The sequence below is a fragment of the Leucopleurus acutus genome (genome assembly GCF_964270905.1).
Source record: "Leucopleurus acutus genome assembly, chromosome: 6".
NCBI lineage: Eukaryota > Metazoa > Chordata > Mammalia > Artiodactyla > Delphinidae > Leucopleurus > Leucopleurus acutus.
Window position 1 is genome coordinate 94,115,354 of NC_139149.1, and position 23,955 is coordinate 94,139,308.

General features: G+C 33.5%; 1 protein-coding gene across 2 annotated transcripts in view; it reads right to left on the reverse strand.

Moving 5' to 3' along the window:
* Positions 1-23,955, reverse strand: part of ERBB4 (erb-b2 receptor tyrosine kinase 4) — a gene marked incomplete at both ends in the record, with an annotated part of 1,126,414 nt that overhangs the window by 684,281 nt on the left and 418,178 nt on the right. For both annotated transcript variants that reach the window (XM_082841669.1, XM_082841668.1), the window contains one exon: positions 2,285-2,436. In XM_082841669.1, the coding sequence (XP_082697795.1) occupies positions 2,285-2,436 (152 nt within the window). The remainder of the gene's footprint in view (positions 1-2,284; positions 2,437-23,955) is intronic.

Below are 23,955 nucleotides of genomic sequence, written 5' to 3' on the forward strand. Positions count from 1 at the left end.
ACAATAGATTACTTGCTATTGTATCCTTGTGCTAAGACCATTTGCTGAGTAAATGAATACATGTCACTATTAGAAATGATTATTTTCCAAAGGAACAAAGTATAAGCTCTTATTAGTAAGTCAAAAACAAAACCTATTATAGTTATCATTAAACAAACATTAAAATTGAGATATGTGCATGAGTTAGTACAAAGTTTATATGAATTTTTAGAGATGCTTCTTAGGAGCCAATAATTACTTTTTTAAAGAAATAATTTATTTCTTGCTCCAAGTACAAATCTTGGTCCTCCTTATTTTATTCTTTCCCAAATCTGTTCATTCTATTAACTTATTTTTTTTTTAACTTCAGAATAGTTCCTAAAAATGTAGAATATCCAATGGTATAGACCATGATGCCCAAAGATTTATATGCTACTTTCATATTTCTAAGATTAAAATTGACTAAAGTCAATTTTTGATCATTCTGTTACCTTATAAGAGATTAAGAATGATAAAATAATAACATATGTAATAAGAAAATTTTATGTTATTTATTTTAAAGACTGTCGTAGTACTCATGCTATTTTTTGTTAAGCCAGTGAAATCTAGAGCAAACAAAGCAAGGAAAGAATAAGAAGAAAAACTAACATCTTAGATTGCCTTTTAAAATTTTCTCATATTATTCTGTTCTAATAGACCATTTAACCCATTTCCTCTGTTTTAGAATTCAGCTCTTACTTTTCCTTTTCTACAACATCATTGAGTTTCTTGGCATTTCTAACTCAATCTACAAATCAGCTCATATACCATCAAGTTTTTATTTTGATTTGGAAGAATAAATTCTATCTGAAAATAATCAAGACATGTTAGAATCTTGCAAACAAATTTTAATAACTAATACTCAGATGCACTGCTATGAAGAGGTTGTTCTAGGATAGCTTGTATGTGTTCATTTCCTGAAACGGTAGTCCAAAATAGAAAAAAAAAAGTGCTAAGTTCTTTTTAGGTCTTCTCACTCAAGGCTTCAGATAAATTTTTACTATCTACTCTTGATAAACAAAGATGTCATAATTAAACACCATAGGTAATACAAGCTACATAATCTGTAGAATTAGAGTTCTATCAACCAAACAATACTATATGGAAACACCTTGATATGGAAACTCTCTATATCAATACTAGTATGATAGTCATTTTAAAAGCAGATATCATGTCTCATAGTGTTATTTAAGTTTTGAGGTGGTACATTTTCTGAGGTTGTTATCACTTCTAGACATTTTTATTACATTCAAAGTATTTCAAAAATGACTGTTTTTTACTTCTTATCTAAGTATGGAATGATTAAAAGTATCATAGTTCTCTAATTTACTATCTACTAAATAGTTTACTGTATCAGTATTCAAAACATTATTTACATCTTTATTTATATAAGACAGTGCTCCTGAGAAGTCTGTAAATAATATTGAAAATAAGATTGAATATATTCTAGGGATGCTATTATTTAAAATAATCTTATTAATTCTTTTATGAAGAATAAATTATTAGTTATACAAAACACTGCATCCTCATCTCACTTCGTCAAAGTCTCTTTGAAGTTCAGATTTTCCTATACCTGTTCCGGATGAAGCAACACTTAAGAAACTGTAGGCATTAAGTACTAATAACAGGTTTAACAGAATAAGGATAAATGAGAGCCCCAAAAATAAGTCTGTAAAAGGACTCGTCTCTGGGTAACTTCATATATGCACGTGTGTGTTTATATGCATGCATATATCAACTTATATAAGTACTTGTGATTTCCTATGACTCTCAATAATTTGTTGGTTTTCAAAAACTGATGTCATTTTTCTTCTAAAGTTGACAGTATTACTCTCATTATGGTAATATGAAATAGTTTAAAATTTCCAAAGTGACAGAATGGGGCAGAAAAGGAGATTACTAGCTAAAGTTACCAATTCTTATCTGATTGGTCCTCTGATGCTCCTAGCCCACAGTCTAAAGTTTTCCTCTTGCCCGCCATTCAGAAAAAGACACACTTGCTAGAAGTCATGTCCTACACCCTGACAGAATCTTCTATCAATTTTAGGGCAACAGTAATGTTGTAATGTCAATCATGATGCCATTGGTACTCTTTTTCTTTTCCTGGGTGTGCCTTGGCATCTCTTCTCTTCTACATGTCTACAGTCATGAACACTGCCAGGCAGGGCAGACAAACATAACCATCAGGTACAAGAAGCTGGTCTGTCTTTTGCATTGTGACACCACTGTGCATTTACAAAGAAAGAAGAGAAAGAGACAGCTTTACCCGCAGAAAAGAGAGGTCCCGGTTGTGCTCGATGCTGGTTATCTCCAGGTTGCCCATGACTACCTCACAGTTCTCATAGTATTTGCGCAAGGCTCGGTACTGCTGTTCCAGGTCAGAGAGAGAGCTCAGCTTATTCTCTGTTCCTGCGCACACTGCCAAGACAAGAAAAAACATGGGAAGTTATGTAAACTTTATATGACATGCACCATGACAATATTTCCCTCTACTCTCTTCCACAACAATCTACTCCAATTCCCTGAATTAAAATATTTTGAATGTTATTAAGACCCATAACCCAAACACTGATAAATATCTTCACTTTTATTTTTTCCAGCTTTACTGCATTATAATTGACATATAACATTATGTAAGTTTAAGGTGTACACATGCGGTATTGATACATTTATATATTGCAAAATGATTACCACCATAGCATTAGCGAACATCACCATCATGTCACCTGATTACCATTGGTGTGTGTGTGTGTGTGTGTGTGTGTGTGTGTGTGTGTGTGTGTGGTGAGAACATTTAAGATTTACTCTCCCAGCAACTTTCAAGTATATAATACAGTATTGTTAACTATAATCACCGTGTTACACCCAAACTTATTCATCTTATAACTGGACGTTAGTACTTTTTGACAAAAATCTCCTCATTTCCTCACCCCCAAGTCCCTGGTAACCACCATTCTTCTCTTTGTTTCTATGAGTTCAGCTTCTTTAGATTCCACATATAAGTGACATCATACATTTTCATTCATAAAATGTATGTACTAACCACAGAGAGTAAGAAAGCATGGGTTCCACAGAAACATATAGCAAGGAGATAAGCTTAAAATAATCACATTTGCTGTGGGCATATAAAGCATGTAAATACATTTAATTTCACTCAAACAAGATTTTCTTTCAAATTTATAATTTACTCTATTTTCTAAGTATGGAAGTAAATCAAAATCAAAAGATGATAAAAGTAACAATTTTATTTAAAAAATATTTTTGTATTGCAAAGTAATCTGATCTTAGTAAATTTTCTACAGAATTAAAACTTATGCTTTAAGCCCTCAAAAATGCTACCTTTTAAAATAAAAATATTAAACAACTTAGACTGAAACATTTATAAACATACACTACAAACAATATGTACTGAATTATAAACTTTTATCATATCAACTGTGTCGTTGTGTATTCATTAGTGTTCTGAGGTAAAATAGACTGTTTGTTAATAAATGTTCTCAATCTGCCATCTTTGGGGGGTGGAATTTGAATGTTCATATATAAGCTCAAGAGTATACACACATCTGTGTTTTTTAGGTTGTGTGTGTATGTATCTTTCCTCTCCTCCAAAAGTCAGAGTTTTAGTTATTACTTCTTATGGTTTGCATAGCTACCTGAACAATTTAATGCACCAACTCTACCATTTAATGCACCAATTCTAATCTTCAATAGACTGACAAAACTCTATTATGATAAGTGTGTAAAGTTAAAAAAATGAATTGTGAATGAAATATCTTTGAGTACGTTACATGGTATACACCAAACTTAGGACAAGATATATGCAGTAAACACTGAAGACACTAGAAAAAGAGTTTAGTAATGATGTCAAATATACATTTGTGTGTCATCTCCACAGGAATGACAAAGAAGACATGAGGCTTGATGTGGTGCTCAAGGGGATAAGTTTCAATACAGAAAGGAAAAAAAAATCTAGATTGGTATATTCTAAATAATTAGGGTCACCATAAAGCTTGTTTTTGTCTATTGACACATCAAAAATAACAAAAATCTGGATCTAAAAGTCTTGAAGAATAACATAGACCTCTAACCATAGTGGAAGTTCATTATAAAAACCAAAATAAAACACAAACGTGTCTTGTCTGGATTTCTAAACCTCATCAAACAGTATATTTTCTAGAAATACTCTTTTATAAGTGGAATTGTGTCCCTCTAAGAGATATACTGAAGTCCTAACCCCTGGCACCTGTGAATGTGACCTTGTTTGGAAATATGGTTTAAGAAATTAAGGTAGGATGAGTATGTTAGAATAGGCTCTAACCCAATATATTCAATGTCCTTCTAAGAGGAAAACACCCTGTGAACATCAAGACACACAGGGGGAAAGCCATGTGACCACAGAGGCAAAGATGGGAGTGATGCAGCTGCAAAACAAGGGATGCCAGCAACGGACGGCCAACACCAGAAGCGAGGAAGAGGCAAAGGAAGATTCTACCATGCGTCTCAGAGGGAGCTTGACCTTACTGACACCTTGATACTAGACTTTTAGCCTCCAGAACTGTGATAGAATAAATTATTATTGTTTTAAGCCATCTAGACTGTGGTACTTTGTTAAAGACGCCCTAGGATATACAATCTTCAGACTATTTCTACCTGAAATCTCACATTTAAAGAAACATTAAAAATCACTTCCATACTCCAGGGTTCGATTAGTTTATCACCTTGAAGTTACTCTCCCCATTCTCCCTTCTGAATGTCAGAGTCCTCATACACCATGCTGGAACTCATTTGTTGCCCTTGAGAATATACTTTTTGTAGTGATAAGGATGGATACAAAGACTTCTAGAATCCTCAATATCCATCCTCTTCTTCCTTCACAGTAACAGACTGCACAGTTTTAGCTGGGCTTGTGGCCACCCCAAATAAAGATTACATTTCTCTGCTCCTCTTGGAGGTAAACTTTGCAGGGGACTAAGTTCTAACATGTTGTATGACACTTTCCCAGAACTTTATTTAAAACATGGTTGGAGCCTAACTTTGACTCCTTTCTTTCCCACACCTTCCTCCAATCTGCTGCCTGGAATGGAGATGTGATGGTTAAAACTTGAACCGCCATCTTGGAGCATAAGAATGAGGCACACACTAGAGACTGGCTGAGAAATGAGCTAAAGGAACCAGGATTTTCAAACAAATCTGTTTACATGTTTATTAATCATGTTTATTATCATTAACATCAAGATAATAGTGAAAAAAAAAGATAATAGTGAATATTGGTCCTGGCTGCTAAAATATTATATGTAGGAAGGATTAAATTCAAATTAAGTTATATGCTTCTGACCTTAAGTAATTTTAACTATTCTGTCTTGTTGTTTAACTGAATTTATTCCAATCGTAATAAAATTACCAAATCATTCTTGATCATCTGAAAATTTTACTGGTTCTGTGGAAGTTTCCCTTATTACTAAAACTAACAAACATTATGAAAAAAATAAACTTCTATTGATAAGTACAGTAATATTCAACATAAGCAGGAGAACAAGAAGCAATTGATTCTGGTATATGATCCTTCTCCATCAAGATCAAAGTCCCACTTTTTTTTTTCAATAAACTGTAGAGACTCTAAAAAACACTCCTGAGCCACAATCTTTATTTTTATTGCTCACAGCAGCCTTATAACTTGTAAAATGTCTCCTGAGAAAAGGTATAATTATATGGGTTTATGAAATATAGATTTCAATTATTTTAAATTCCAAGGAGGACAAGCTTATATTTTAATGCAACTACTGATGGGGGTAATTAAGCATCGATTAAGAAACTTGCTCACCATTTCTAAAATGTATATAATGCCACATTGCAATTTATGTATCGTTTATGTTGTACAAATTTCTTTCAGTCGGAAATAAAACCCAACTTTAATATCAATATGTAAAAATCAATATCTAAACATCTAAATGAAAAGATTTCTAAAATATTTAGTGTATTCTGACCTTTTCTATAAAAGCTTAAACAAATTTTGGGAGAAAATATATCAGTATAACTGTAATGCCTATGCATTTTTTCATGCTTCTCATTCTGCATATATGAAAAGAATATATAATATTAAATTGTTATTAATTATTATTACAATAATCTGTTATATAAGAGACCTACAAAGGCTATAAACTCTTTGAAGACAGATGCAATATATTAATCATTATTTTGTATCTGCTGAGCTGTATAGCATAGTGCTTTGCAAGAAAGTTTTCTTTTTTTTTTACATTTATAAATATATTTTATTGCATGCATTTAGTTTCACATTTTTGGGGTAATTCAATTTTTATGTGGAAAGCTTAAAGAAAATTTGAACAAAGTGAATAATTTAACTTTTACCCATAGGTGACTGCCCATTTCACAGAGGACTTCTCGCTGAATTCTGCAATTTTTCAACTGATGGGACTCAGTGATGCTCTCTCAGTAAGTGGCCCATCTGTACTCATTTGCTGGTAGCCAAGGAGGGGGCGTGGTTTCCAGTCACGTGGTGAGGTGGCCTGCAGCTCCTAGAGGGCAGAGACCATGACTTTCTCTCTAAAGTCTGGTGTATAGTAGGTGCCCCATAAAGTGAATGGGTGTGACTGAGTTAACTGATTAGCCACGCCTCTGGAAGACACTGAGTGTTTGCAGGAACTGGCAAAGAATAGGGACCCCTGAGATCCCAAAGAAGGGTAAGAGGACCCCTGTCCGGGAGGTTCCACATTGCAGAACCTTTGAGCAAGTATCTGCATTTCCCACTGGTTCTGTGCACACAGGAACTTAGCTGAGTTGTTATGAATTAGGACTGACCCGGATTCTAATCTGGTCTCCACCTTTTGGTTAACCGTGTACCCAGGGACAGATGACTCTCCCTCTCTAACCCTTAGCTACTTAATCTTTCAAATGGGGTAACAATACTACCCTTGAAGGGTAGTAAGAACCAAATGAGTTATTTAATAATGTTAATTGCCATAAAAACAATTATAATTTGTATTCAGAAAATAACCTTCAATTCAGAAAAGTACCCATGTTCAATAAATGATCAGCTGTATTTTTATATACCATATGAAAAGAGAAAATTGGAATAAGTATATTTAAAAATATCTTTCAGTAACAACAAAAAATCATACAGTAAACAAATTCTAAATAATCAGAATACTCTATTCTCCAAACATTCTGATTTTTGGAGTTTTTACTATACATGGTTCCAGTTAGGAAATATTTTTGTCTCAGTGAGACTTTCCTTTATATTTATGTTTGAGTCAAGCTATCTATAACGAGTATAATACTCCTCATAACTTTCATCTTGAAAGACGGACTTGATTTTAAAAGAACTAGTTTTGATAGATGCATAAAAATCATTTGTATTTCTCCTCATGAAGCCTTCACTGAATGCCTCGCAACTTCCATTTGTCAATCGATTGTACAATCAGGCAATGTATACAAGACAATGCTTAAACCATCAAGTTTCATTGATTTCACAAAGCTGTTTATCAGACAGAATTGAAAAATCTTTTTCACCAGCCAAAACAAGTTTAACAAAATTCAGCCCCCTTTGCCAACACTATTATCAAGTCCTTAAACTAAAAGCTTACAATAATCAAGCTTCAGAAATCCCGAATTTACATGTACTCCCTAGAGTTTTCATTTCAACAGTGACTCCAGGAGTAAAGCTATATGTGAGGCCTTAAAATCACCAATTATTCTATTTGGTATTGATTCCATCACAAATGCAGCTATAGTTGCAAACATGGGCTTTTTAGTCTTAAGATTTACATCCAACAGTGAGTGAACTACATGATCCTCATTCAGTAAAAAATTAAGACTATAATTAGGAGTTTGTAGCAATATAAAAAGGTTGGTTAACAAAATTATTCATTTATTCATGGGGCAAATATATTAGAAGCACAAAGAAGAAACATTAGCAATATCCATATTAATACTAAAAATCAATTATTGCCTCCACGCTTACGGCTGTGGAAACCAGCACTCCATTTGCTTACTCAAGATGAAAAGAAGGAAAAAAAATTAAATCAAAATATTGCCTGACTTTCGAATCAAATGCCTATGTGAGATATTAAGAAATGAATAATTATTTATTTAGCACCTACTGTTGACCTAGTATCATGAAAAAAATGTATATTGATTAAAATGCCCAAGGTCTTTTGTAAGGGCTCATGAAGTTGTACATGGCACCTAGTAAGGAAAGCAGCAAGCAGTGTATGTAAGTTATGTATATATTGTGTATGCACCATTCAGGGACTGTCTGCATAAAAAATATTTGGTAACCTCATAAAAGTTCTCTAATTTTTTTAATCTGATTTAACACTAAGTACTTTCTCTTTCAGAAATGTTACCATAATAAATACGCTTTAGTTTAATGTACATTGTTGGGCATTTAAAAATCATTAAAAAATATAAAATAGTTAAAGAGAATATCAGAAGTAGCATACATTTTCAGTGACTATTGAGTGCTATTATAGTTACACAAAGAAGTTTTGCAGCTCTATGTTCAATATATATACTGAAATGGGGCCAAATTTGCTACTTCCTCTACTATAGCTATTTAATCCAAGCCATCAAGGCTATCTACCCTGGACTTTGAAAGCAGCCTCTTAACTAACTTCTTACTTTCCCTACTTGCCCCTGTTAGTTCTTTGCATAGAGGCCAGAGTGATCTTTTTAAAAACATGAATCATTCACATCACTCCATCACTGAAAACAACCCTTGGCTTCTCATCACATTTCTTATAAAATCCAAACTTCTTACCATAGCCTGTAGAACGTATATTCAGATCTTTGCTCAAATGTCACTCTTTCAGAAAAGCCTTCTCTGACAATCTTATCTAAGATAGATACCAGGTTCCCATTCATCATGCTCTGTCTTCTTTGCCTTCTTTATTTTTGTTTTACTGCTATCTGAAATTATATTATACACTTGCTTGTTTACTTGTTTATTATATGTCTCTACATTAGAATGCAAGCTCCGTCGTCAGAGGCCCTTTCTCTGCTCAACACCTAAAGAGAAGACACATAGCAGACTCTCAGTCAATACCTGTTGAATAAATAAAATGGACCTTGGAGAAATAATTAAGCCAGTATCAAATGCTGGTCCTTCTATTTTTAAGAGCTGAATGAACTTGAGCAAGTCACGTTGTTACTTGGAGTTATGTGGAATGAGCACTGGGCAAGGGCAGTGAAGGTCAGGATGCCATTGCTCCAACATTTCCTAGCTGTGTAAATTGGGACAATTATTTTCTTCTCATTGGGTCCAATTCTCTCTTTTATGTTTCCTTCCAGCTCGAAAATTCTGTGATTGAATTTATTTCTAAAATATTTAAAACCTACTCTACACTGTTGGGAATGTAAATTGGTACAGCCACTATGGAGAACAGTATGGAGGTTCCTTAAGAAACTAAAAACAGAGCTAACATATGAACTAGCAATCCCAGTCCTGGGCATATAGCCAGAGAAAAACATGGTCTGAAAGGATACAGGCACCCCAATGTCCATTGCAGTGCTGTTTTCAATAGTCAAGACATGGAAGTAACCTAAATGTCCATTGACAGAATGACTGGATAAAGAAGATGTGGTACATATATACAATGGAATATTACTCAACCATTAAAAATGAAATAATGCCATTTGCAGTAACATGGATGGACCTGGAGATTATCATACTAAATGAAGTCAGACAGAGAAAGACAAATATCATATGACATCACTTATATGTGGAATCTAAGGAAAAAAATGATGCAAATGAACTTATTTACAAAACAGAAACAGACTCACAGACTTAGAAAACAAACATAGTTATCAGGGGGAAGGGTGGGGGACGAGGGATAGATTGGGAGTTTGGGACTGACAGGTACACATCGCTATATTTAAAATAGATAAACAACAAGGACCTACTGTATAGCACAGGGAATGCTGCTCAATATTCTATAATAACCTAAATGGGAAAATAATTTGAAAAAGAATAGATACATGTATATGTATAACTGAATAGATACATGTATATGTACACCTGAAGCTAACACAACATTGCTAATCAACTGTGCTCCAATATAAAATAAAATTTTTTTTAAATGATAAAAAATAAAATAAAACCTACTCTACACTAAGTAATGAGTTGCATTCAGTGGGTGCTTTTAAGGAGGTCACACTGTGGCAACATCATATAAAGTTATAAAGTTAAACACTTATCAAATTATCCAGCAATCCCATTTATAAGTACATCCCTAGATAAACGAAAATTATGTTCACATAAAAATGTGTACATGAGAGTTTAACGGAACTCCACTCAAATTCACCAAAAATTGGAAACAACACAAATGTCCTTCAATGGCTGAATGCTAACAAACTATGGTATATCTATTTCATGAATATCTAGCCAGCAATAAAAATGGACAGATGATTGCTATAGCAACATGGAAAATTCCCAAAGGCATTATGCTGACTGAAAGAAGCAGGCTCAAAAGGCTACATACTATACGATTCCATTGGTATGACATTTTGGAGAAAGACAAAACTACAAAGGATGGAGAACAAATCAGTGGTTGCCAGAAGATGGGTATCTGAGAGAGAGGGTTTGACTGAAAGATCATGAGGGGAATTTAGGAGATGGCAGAATTCTTCTGCATACTGACTGTGGTGGTGATTACATAGTATACATGGGTTAAAACTCAGAGAACTGTACACCAAAAAAAGTCAGTTTTACTGTATTAAAACACACACACACTCAAGTTGCTTGTATGTTTAACAGAGTTAAAAATGCCCCTTTGTATAAATCATAAAACATTCTTAATATATTTGTTCTTAGGCATTTTATACTTGTCATCTTTGAATAATTTTAGTTACATTTTTGAACTGCTTATTATTATTACATATTTTTAAAACTCTTGATGACTCTGGTATTTTTTTTTCCCCCTCAAAACTTGGCTACATTGCTAAATCCTTGTAATTTCTAATTAGTTTTCTTCATTGAGGTTCTTAATTTATCTAGTCTTCAATCATGTTATTTTATTTTGTTTTTTTGGCTGGTACTACTTAGACTTTCTAGATAATTTTTTTCAATTAATAAGCATAGTTGTCAATTCTATCTCTGTTCTGATCTTTACAGAAATGTTTTCCTTGGCTCGGCATATATTTTGTTATGTTATATGTTCCAGGGTCTGGCTTTACCAGGTTTTTATTTTAGATTGGAATGTTGAATGTTGCTATTTTTTGCTATCAATTAATGCTAATTAAATGTGCACTAATTTTGAAATTATTAATGAGTTCCAAATACTGAACCATTCTTATATTCCTGGAATGAACCACACTTAGTAATCATGCATTATAACATTAATATACTTCTAGATGTATTGTTTTTATTTGTACAGTTATTTTAATATTAAAAAATATCTATCAATGATTTAGAAATATTTGTACCAGATGTCATCACACACAAAGTGATAAATAATGGAAGGGGGTTTATATTTTATAAAATTTGCACTCTATATAATTAACTCTAAAAGTAGTAAAGAAAAAATTTAACATCAAGTAGGAAATTTGGTTTATAATTTACATTACATACAACTGTAGATAAAATATTTTCAATCTAAAAATCAGTATCTTTTTAAAAAAAATAAGTGACCCTATAGTATATTCTCTGAATCTTTGTCTTCTACAACTCTTTTATTGACTCCCAAAGTGACAAATCAGGAATCTGCTGAAATCAACTAAATCAATTTCTAAAGGATTCTTGAGCCAAATGAAAAGGGCATTTGGCATCATAGACCTTCACTAATAGAGTTGTAGCTAGGGAAGACATAGGCATTCTATAATACAGGCTGATGAAAGGCAAGTCCATAGACTATATATACTGCTATGTGCTGCTCCATCTAAAATTTAATTGAGCTGTATTTTACCTCTGTTGTTTACTTACAACAGTCCCTAAATGCCCTCAAAGATGCTTAAACGCTAAATTATATTGCAAAGGGAAAAAAGCTCATCATTGTAGACTACCAAAAAATGATAGATGTAAATATCGCACATGATTATCTCCTGTTCATCAATGATATGTTTTGTGAGTGGTCTATTCTAATCTAGTCTTCCCAATATAATAGGTTATACTTGTATTGTTTATTTAGCATTTCAAAGATAAGCTTAGTAAAATTAAAATAATTAAAAATTATTTTAAATGCATTATATGGGTCATCAAAAACTGACTTGTAACTGCTTGAATATAAATTTTAGTTCCTGTTCTTTATTGTTTTTCTGCCTTTACATATTTTATATTTTCTTAAATTATATCTCAAAAAATTCCTATGTTGAAAGCTGAAAAACATAATAGAAAGACTTTACAGATTTAGAAATTACATTTCTGTCATCTATTCTTAGATAAAATAATATTCCCCTTACCACTATCTTGTCATAATTCCCTCCCTGCCCTTTTTGTCATTCTTCACACCCTCTTCCCTTTCTCCACACAAAGAGTCCTTCTTATTTACTTTGTAGTATTTCCTCTTCTGTGGAAGTGCTAGGTCCTTAACTTTAATGTAGGTACTGGACTTGACAAGCAATTAAAGCAAACAATTTCCACTCATCAAGACTTGCCAAATTAGTCATCTGCCATCTGCCCCATCATCTGGTTCTCCTTGAGGTCTTGCTGTGAATCTGGATGCACTCGCTCAGATTAAGAGGGACAGTGCCAACCTCCAACCTGGTAAAATGCCAGTGGGAGCTAAGTACGTAAACATTAGCGACCATCTTTCTTCCCTAGATTATCATGCTTTCAACCACCACTTTGCATGTAATAAAGACCAGTCTGTTTGTAATGGCTTATCACTGTGAGACATTTACCATTCACTGTAATTAAAGTGGCAGTCTGTGGGATTTTTTTTTCCACTTAGAAGTATTTTAAAAAAGATGGACATCACTTGTGAGAAACAATTTCCTGGGAGGGCTGTAACAGTAGTAAATGATATTACTAATATACCCAGTAGCAACTACACCTGAAGAAACACCACACCTTACAAATATTTTATTCAGTGAGCCAGGTTTCTGCATATCTCTGCCTAGGTCCTCATTCACTTGTCAAAGAGGGCAAAGAGTAATTGTTCTGACACAGACAAGACAGACATATTTTTGATAACTAAAATATATTCCATTTAAGCCTGATGACTTAATTACTCTATGACTGAACATGTGGGTTTTTAATTTTTTTCTTTCATTTTATTTATTTAAGGTATTTGTTACCATAGTTTTGAGATATTACCAAGACATTACACTACTAATATTACTAGCAACTTCCCTACTCATTCCATGATCTCATGGGTTAGTTAACAGGGCATCAGATACTACATAGACAGTCATTTAATTTGGAATGTTTTCCCATGAAAGTTTCACTAATCTTTGGATTTAAAGATCTGATATCCTTTGAGATCCTATTTTCATTTCCTTTGGATATTTACCCCAAAGTAGGATTGCTGGATCACATGGTAGTTCTATTTTTAAGTTTTTGAGAAATTTCCATATTGTTTTCTGAAACAGAGAGTCTTGGTTACCAGGGTCTCAGGGGTGAGAGAAATGGGGAGATGTTGATAAAATGATACAAATCTCCAGTTATAAAATGAATAAATTCTGGGGATCTAATGTACAGCATGATGATTATAAGTAACAATACTCTATTACATACTTGACAGTTCTTAACAGAATAGACCTTCAATGTTCTCACCACCAAAAAGAAATTATAATCATGTGATGTGATGGTGGTGCTAGCTAACATTATAGTGGTAATCACTTTGCAATATATAAGTGTATAAAAGTCATACATTGTACACTTTAAATTTATCCAATATTATATGCCATTATATCTCAATAGAGTTGGAAAAATAAAAGTTTTTAAAAAGATTTGATATCCTATTTGGAGGCTTTATTATAATGAAGCAGCAGTTAAAATCTTTAATAAGAAATTGAATGTAAAAGTTCAACTTTCTAATGGAATATGCATCATTCAATATAACATCTAAAAACCAAGGTGATGTTTAACAACTTTTTTATTATTAAAGGACATGACTTTAGAAACGACTTTTACATTTAAGAGAAATACTTAAAAATACATATAAGGGGGCTTCCCTGGTGGCGCAGTAGTTAAGAATCCACCTGTCAACGCAGGGGACACAGATTCGAGCCCTGGTCCGAGAAGATCCCACATGCTGAGGAGCAACTAAGCCCGTGTGCCACAACTGCTGAGCCTGCACTCTAGGGCCCGCCTGCCACAACTACTGAAGCTTGTGCACCTAGAGCCTGTGCTCCGCAACAAGAGAAGCCACTGCAATGAGAACCCGCGCACCACAACAGAGTAGCCCCCGCTCGCTGCAACTAGAGAAAGCCCGCGCACAGCAACGAAGACCCAACACAGCCAAAAATTAAATAAATAAAATAAATAAATGTATTTTTCATATATATATATATATATATATATATATATATATATAAGGATACAATATTTACTACATAGTGGTAACATATTTGAACTTTTCCTTGTTATGGTTTTGTCAAAAGTTTTAGGTAATGATAACGAAGGAATAACGCCAAAATGTGTTACAAGTTCCTTAGTTTACTTTACCTAAGACAATTCAGTAATACAGGTATCAAAAACAAAACATTCAACACTAAGCCATAGGAGTTCTATAACATCAGGTTCAATTTTAAAAGTGAAGAATAATCTATGATTTCCTTTGATAATATAAAATAGGCTGGTAACAAGAAAAAAAAGACTTGAATTAAAGGTTTAAAATCATTTAATACTTGCATTGTCATTTTAGCTCAATGTGAATTTTTGAGAGCCTGTGCAAATAAACATAATTTCTCTATATTATAAAAATAAAAGTATTTATATTCGTATCTGGCAAGGTTCATATGTACAAAAAATTATCTAGAAGATAAATTAAAAATTTAAACTAAATTACTGTTTACTTAGAGATACAGGTGGAATGGGAATAAATACTACTATTTTTAATCCTATCACAGCACAGCACAAATATGATAAATTTTTAAAATTTGAAGAATGCCTTTTCTGAACATGATTCATTTTTAATTCCTGACACAAAAATAATATGTATTTTAGGGTAAGTTTTAGAAACAAGTATCTTTTATTACAGACTTCAGATTTCTACTGACACTTTCTGCCAGGAAAAAATAGAATAGATTCTCTGTTGCATTCTTTGCAAATGTTCAGTTTTCAAATATATTTGCCACCTGACTAGATCTTGTAAGGAAAACAATGCAAATCAAATAATAACTATAGAATTTGATTTTAAAATGCATTACTTTTTTGAGGGACAGTCTCATGTAATTGTATAATTTTTATTGTTATGATTTCAAAAAGATAAAATAAAATCCCTCAATAAAATCAATTATTTTTCAAAGATACTTTTTAAGAATATATGGGAGCATGTATATGCTTATGTGTATAAACATATTCATTGGGAAGGAAATAAAATATGGTAAAAATGTTTTCTCTCTGATTAGAAGATTCCCAGATGACACTTATTTTCCTTTTTTGTTTACCTGTAATTTCTAAATTTATAAATTCTATAAAGAATTTTTGTATGTAAAAGGTGAATTTTATTTCAGGAAGGATATATACATATTTAATTTTTAAAAAGATAAGATATTTACTCTATGCTTTGCCATTTTTTTTATGGGAATGTGTATACTAATTCCAGTTACTATTAACACTTTTGATAATCTTGGAATTTTATAAAACATTAGCATTTTATATAAAAACATTATCTTGATTTTAATATAAACTCTTGAGAAATTGTATTTTAAATCATCTGAAAGAAAAGTAGAAAAATATATTATTCTAAAGATAGAATATAAGAGTTACCTGGAAAAACTAAAAATAGAGCTACCATGTGATCCAGCAATCCCACTCCTGGGCATATATCCAGAGAAAACCATAATTTGAAAAGATACATGCACCCCAATGTTCATTGCAGCACTGTTTACAACAGCCAGCACATGGAAGTAATCTGTGTCCATCAACAGAGGAATGGATAAAGAAGATGTGGTACATATATACAATAGAATATTATTCAGCCATAAAAAAGAATGAAATAATGCCATTTGCATCAGCATGGATGGACCTAGAGATTCTCATACTGAGTGAAGTAAGTCAGACAGAGAAAGACAAATATCATACTGCTTATATGTAGGATCTAAAAAATGGCTACAAATGAACTTATCTACAAAACTGAAATAGAGTTACAGATGTAGAAAATAAACTTATGGTTATCAAGGGTAAGGCAGGGGGGGAGGGATAAATTGGAAGATTCAGATTGACTCATACACACTACTATATATAATATAGATAACTAATAAGGACCTACTGTATAGCACAGGAAACTCTACTTAATACTCTGTAATGGCCTATACGGGAAAACAATCTAAAAAAGAGTGGATATATGTGTATGTATAACAGATTCACTTTGCTGTACACCTGAAACTAATACAACATTTTTAATCAATTATAGCCCAATAAAAATTAAAAAAAAAAGAAAGAAATCAAACTTATGATTGCCAAGGGGGAAGGGAGGGGAGGAGGGATAAATTGGGAGATTGGGATTGACATGGACACACTACTATATATAAAATAGGTAACTAATAAGAACTTACTGTATAGCACAGGGAACTCTACTTATTACTGTGTAATGACCTATATGGGAAAATAATCTAAAAAAGAGTGAATATATGTATGCGTATAACTGATTCACTTTGATGTACAGCAGAAACTAACATAACATTGTAAATCAACTTTACGTGAAGAAAAATTAATTTAAAAAAAAGAATTACCTAGTGATCTATAAAGGAAAGTCCAATGGTAAACCAATTTTCCACCTGAGTTGAATAGGAAATATGATTGTGTGTGTGTGTGTATGAGTGTGCATGTGTATGTATGTGTATATAGCTATATCTACATGTGTATTTATGTACATTATATATATATATATACACACACATATATATTCATTCTAGTTTCTACATATGCTCTAGGTTTTCTAGTTCATACAATTAGATATTATACATAATTTTGTAATATTGCTTCTGATAATTTATCTCTTCTAATATTATTTTTAAAGTATATTACTATGAAATTATTAATATGAAATACATTATTATTACTATTAATAGTCTGTTCCATCTGCATATTAGTAGTACCAGAAATTATTTAAAGTGCTTTATATAACATTATCATTTACTCCACATACAATCACATTAAATACCTATTATTATCATCATCATAATCATCATCTCTTTTTTTACAGAAGAGGAAACTAAGACCCAGAAAGTTAAATAATATACCCAGAAAATTAACTAGTGGAAGAACTAGAGTCAAAATCAGTTCCAATTTCATAAGTAGTTATCATTCAGAAACATAGTACTAGTTAGTTGATGTCTACAAATACTTGTTTCAAATTATTTGTATTTAGCATTAGTATGTTATAATCAAACAAAAATGTACAATAAATAAGCTGAAATGTTTATATGCTGAGGACACATTATCTTCTATAAATTTAGAATGACAGTTATACTATTACTAGTTATGCATTATACTAGAAGTCCATGGTAGGTGCTATAGGTGATAGCTTACGTGCACTTACTTGAAAGTCTACTCTAACACTTTTACTTTTAATACCAAATCTTTTATTTTCTTTTAACTAGAAAGGGTTTGAAGGCTTATCCATTTCCACCCTCTAACTTCCTTCAACTCCATCTACTTATCTTAATAAATGGTTCTCCTTTCACCCAGTTACTGGGGTAAAAATCTAGTCAGCTGACCTCCTTCTTGTCTTAAACCACTAAGGAAGTCACACACACACACACACACACACACACACATACACAAACACACACATACACACACATCTTCAGGTCAGCTCTACCTGCAGAATGTCTGTGGGCTCCACTTGACACTCTATCAGCCCCACCTGACTGACTGTCTCTACTTCATGAAAGGCGGTCTCTATCTGAATATTGCAATAGGCTCTCATTTGATGCCCCTGCCTTTCTCCTTGTCTCCTTAGATCTAGTTTATTGTATATCATATATAAAAGATTTTTATATTTTTAACCCTTAAATCAGATCATTTATCTCCTGTGTTCAAATATCTCCAATAGTTTCTCATGTCAATCAGAATAAAGGTCCTTATCCTGACCTACAAGGCCCTGATGTAATTTGAACCCCTGCCACTTTTCTGATATTGTCTTTCATGATGTTTCACTTCCTCACTAAGATCTGACCAGGACTATCTTACTTGTCTTTGAACATTTCTATAAAATGTTCTAAATAGTTGTTATCAATTTATTAATTTATCCTGTGGTGCAGCAACAGACCGGCATTGGTCTACATATGGCACTTTGAGTAGCACTGTTCTAAATCATTACACTTCATATCACTTATCACCACCTGCCATGTTGTATCTTTATCTAGAATGTAAGCTCTGTGAGGGCAAGGGCTGTATTTTGTTCACTGCTATATTTATAGTATTTACAAGTGTTTGACCCATAGTAGGCACCCAATAAATATTTAATGATTGGATGAATGGATGAATGGATAAGTGGTTGTTGAAGTGTTAAAATTTGTCCCGAATCCCCAGCTTACATGTAACCTACATGTTATTTTTAATGACCAGAATGTAAGAACCACAAAGATCTTTAGAGATCATCAAGTCCAGTTTATACATATAGATGAGAAAACAGACGGATAAGTCAAAGTGCTCAACAGAGATCAAACAGCTAATCAGGAGCAGTAATAGAATAGGACTCTCCATTCACAGGCTATATGCAAATGGCACAGTGCCTCATGTTACATAGAAGCCTTCATGAAACTGTCTAGCTTTATGGAAAGGATTCCCAAGCATAATACTCTGTGGCCAGTAAGAAAACTATAGCATGAAACTTGGCATGGGTACTTAAGAACATTTGGCTAAACAGTCGATTATATAATTCGACAGTAGATCCTGAGCAATATCTTACTTTTTTTTTCAAGTTCTGGTTAAATGGAGTTAAATGTAGCTACTTAAAAAGAAAATCTGCTTTTTTAAGAGTCTGGTTCTCCCCGTTTCTCCAAGGGCCCAAGGGCGTAGCCCATATGTGCTTCCTAGTGTGTCCCCACTAGGGGGCCACGTTCCTGCTGCCTTTCTCATAAAGGAGGTCTGATGGAAGCCTGCAGTTTCATGTAGCTTCACACCATCCTGGCATCTTGATATTATTGCTTGAGTTAGCTCTGGCCAATATCTCCAGCTTTCAGCCTAAAAATTTAGCTGAGGTAAAGAAATAATTATTCATTCTAGTGCCAGTTATATTTTTAGACTGGGCTCCTTAATGACCATTACTGCACACCATGTCTGTTAGTTATCCTGAACAGTCACGGACTGGGAACTGCTTTGCTCTTTTTTATTCAATTCTCTGCCTTCTGTTGCTCCCTGTTTTCAACCTCAACATTAAATAAATAGCCAACACACGAGTGCCAAAAATTGTTGACAAGAGAACTCTAGAAGCATATGGTACTAAGTACAAAAAAACAATTCTTAGCTAAGTAATTATTCTTCATTTGAAAATATGCACTATTCCTTCTTCTTTTTGAAAAGTCAGCACACTTGAGGGCCAAGTGTCGCCTGGGGACTTTAACTTGCATAAAGCACTGTGTTGGCTCTGAAGCAGTGAAATTCCACAGCAATGCCAGCAACACTTAAACTTCTCAAGGACCCCTATGTTATTTATCTCTGAACAGCTAGGGGGCTTTTTGCAGAGAGGTCCCTAACTACTGCAGGCATTCACTCTATTTAATGTTCTTTAATTAACAACACACAAACACCAATTCTGTGTGTGCAGTGAAGTCTGTGAACTTCCCCAGATTTGCTTTCTGAATAGATTCGGAATTGCAGCTGCAGAATAGTGCCAGACTTCCCTTCTCTACCCCAACTCTCCCTCAGATCCCTAGTCAAGAGGACATTGGTTAAGACAGGATAAAACTAATACAGGTACATGATAAAGGGAAGGGATATCTAGGGAAAAAAATTAGTCGGTACAGAAAAGCCCTGTTTGTTGTTGTTTGCACACTTTTAAAACAATAATTATAATTATGAAATAATTGGCTTTCTCCATAATACAATATGTGGAATTAGACAACCTAGAGTCATTTGAGTTAGAGATAAGATGATCTCTAAGGTCACTGCCAGTTCTAAAATTCTATGTTCAAAATCATCTAGAAAGCCTCTAAATAGCAGTCAGCCGTGGGACATCAAATGAGAATTATTATTCCTAAAGCACACAGGATAAAACTCAAAGAATGCAGTTCAGAGATTAAAATGAATGAAGAATCCACAAACTACTCTCTAACTTCCAAAGTACAGAACTCTAAAAATCTCTCTGTAAACATTGGAGAAAGAAAGAAAAGAAGCATCTTCTCAAGCAGAATTAAATAAATTGGGGATTATGTACTGAAAGTCTCCTTCAGGATATAAGACTTCTCAGAAGAAAAATCACATCCATTAAAATAAAATCCTGTTACTTTGAAAAATCTTGTAAAGTTTGCTCTCATCTTCTGCTTGGAGCTCACTAGTAACCCTCAATTGGAGAAACTGCAGTGACACAAAGTTTCTTCACATTTGCAGTGGTGAGGAGGTGGCATCCTTAATCATCTCAGGCCAATTGTCTTTATTCTTGTTTATTGAATTACATTGTTTTTTGCAGACTCAGTGTCAGAATTTGCTTTTATTAATGAACAATACATATTATTAAACTCATTTAAAGGTTCTATTCTATTACTCTGTGCATCACCAGGGGGCAGCACAATTCCCAAAGAACATTCCTTTGACTTAAAGAAAAGTTACAGTGGCATAATTGGTCCCAAACTCTGTCGCAGCTTTAGGCATACACAGCTTTATTCCAATTTTTTCCCTGCAATGAATGTAGACTAAAACTAGCTGGATTCAGGGAATTATACCTACAAAGAGGAATATGCATATGAGCCTCCAGCACACCTAGTATAACCCAAAAGGGGAGGAAGTATCAATAGAGGTGTGTGTATTTGTGTATCATCTTTGTGAGGTACAAGAACAATCAAGTTATTATCATTTTCAGAATTCCCTCACAGTTTGAAAATAAATGTGAGAGAAAAACATAAGAAATGGTATCATTTTCTCTTGATAACAGGAGAAGGAATCATAAGAAATATAATCTACTATGTACTTTGCAAAGTCCTGGAGATGAAGGAGGGCTGGACAGGTGAAGAAAAGAGGAGACATCAAAGATAAAGAAAACATACTTGCTTTTTTAACAGAATTTATAGATCAAACACACCACAAATTGATAAATAACAATTAACCTATTATATTTTACCTTTACTTTTGATTTGCCAAATTCATGCAAATGATACATGGAAAGGGTAATTTATCTTTTCATGCCTTCTAACAGCTGCTTGAAGTATCATCTTCACATACCTTCACACAGAACTTTCAAACCATCAGGATCATTATAGGAATTCTTTTTCTTTTAAAAATATTTATTGTTTTTATGGATTCATAAAATGAAATGGGTCATAAAAAGTTAAAAGGTGCTGTAAATTTTACGAGACAATAAACAACTTATAAAATCCAATAATATTCGAAGACAACAAAGTCTACAAGAGGAGGAAAAACGTTTTGCTAACTTACAGGAAGACAGAAACAGCAGCACAGTAGTATATACCATTGAAGATGTTTCACGTGTCCTATTCTTAATGGTCAGAGATACTTATACTTAAAGAAATAAAACATGTACACACACACAGACACACACACACACACACACACACCCTTCCATTATCCCTGCTTCATCATTAAACAATAAAATGTCTATTTTCTTTTACCCCCAAAAGGAATTCATTCATTCATTCATTTATTTATTTTTTTTCATTCAGTAAGAATTTATTTTTTTAGCACTTATTAGGCCCCTGCCCTTAAGATTTCACTATTGTGTTGGGGAGACAGACATGGCAACAAATCATTCCAATACAATTTAACAGCTGTTCCAGTATAACATGAAGTACTATGGAAATAGGAACATCAAAGTCATACACAATAAACTCTTGCATGGCAGAGACTGTGTTTATCTTGTTCAGCCATGTTTCCTTTGGTAGCTAAAGAAATACTATCCAAGCAGAAAGCAACTAATATGTGTTCATGTATAAAATACCCAAATTTGCCCATAATCAGAGGTGAGGATGGAACTTGCAAAACTAGTGAATTAGTTTCCTAGTGCTACCATAATAAAGTACCTCAAACTGAGTGGCTTAGAAAAACAGAAACTGATCGTCTCAGGTCTGAAAGCTAGAATTTCAAAATCAAGGTGTCGGCAGGGCCAGACCCTATGAAAGATTCTATGAAAGGATCCTTCCTTGATTCTTCCCGCTTCCTGCCCCAGGCATTCCTTGGCTTGTGACAGCATGACTCTGCTTTCCACCTCCATCTTCACATGGTCTTTCTGTGTCGCTGTCTTTACATGACTGTATTTTTATAAGGACACTACTCATATTGGCTTAGTTGTCTATTTGTCCAACAGGACCTCATTTTAACTTATTACATTTGCAATGACCTACTTTCAAATAAGGTCACATTCAGAGGTATTAGGAATTAGGACTTTAATATATCTCTTTAGGGGGACACAATTCTACCCATGAGAACTAGTAACAGTAATTTTCTCCTCTTCCACACGTTCACTTTTTCTTCCTCAATCCTCCTTTGTCTACCTTTTTCCTCCAAGAAGAGCTCATTTTGAGACTCTACTGAAGAACACAGACTCCCCTCACACCTCTCACCTCCTGAAAGCACCCATTATTTTGCTAGATTCATTCTGCTTGTGCTTGGCTTGGCTGTGCTAAACTCATACAAATCACCATCATTTACAAGAGCTGCTTACACTCATGCATAATTATGCAGTAGAATAACAATTATGCATATCATTAAATTCATGTGCGATAACCTTCAATGTAAGTTTTATTTGATTATGGCACTAAACTCTGTTCATGCATGCTTGGCCTTCATAGCAGGTTGTTCAGGAAGAATGGTTGTCTCTGCCACTTAAAAATAATGGCAGTAATATTGACCATAACCCTAACTTTCTCCAACTGAAATATCAGTTCCATAAGTTGGTACCCACCTTGTGGAAGGTTAGCACAACCAAGTCTGGATTAAATAAAATAAACAGTTCATCTATCACATATGAAAGAAAATGAAATATTGTATTCAACATTTTTAAGCTTTCTAATTTAAATCTGTTTTCCAGAATGACAAGATACATGGTTTCAGAGTATAAAGCATAGTTTCCTCTGTAAAAGGGAGTTAATATACTCTAGAGTTTCTATGATGATTAAATAAAAGAATCCACATAGTTGGCATAAATAGTGTTTAGCACATCCTAGGACTCAGATAATTGGTAGCTGTCATTAATCAGGTTTACAGAATATATTGCTTTCTCTTGCCCTCATTTGTTTACTATCCTTGTTTTCTTATTTCTCTCTGGACTTTCCTTTCAGTCTTCCTTGCAAGTGACTCTTCCTTCATCTGCCATTTAAATAGTTTCCTGTGGAACTTAGACCCTCTTCTCTTATTCTATATTCTCTCTATTCTCTCCCTGAACAATCTCATCTATGCCTGTGGCCTTCATTATTATCCATATACTAGTGGTGCCCATATTTCTATCTTTAGCCCACATCACTCTTTTGAGGTTTTATCCATACATCTAACTGCTTCATGCACACTTCCATTCAAACGTCTAAAGACACTTCAAAACCTAAAGGTCCCAAACTAAAAGTGTCATTTTGTCAAAATGAGCTTCTCTCCTTCTTAGATTCCTCATTCAGTGAATGACCACTAATAGCCCTTTGCTACTCTAGGCT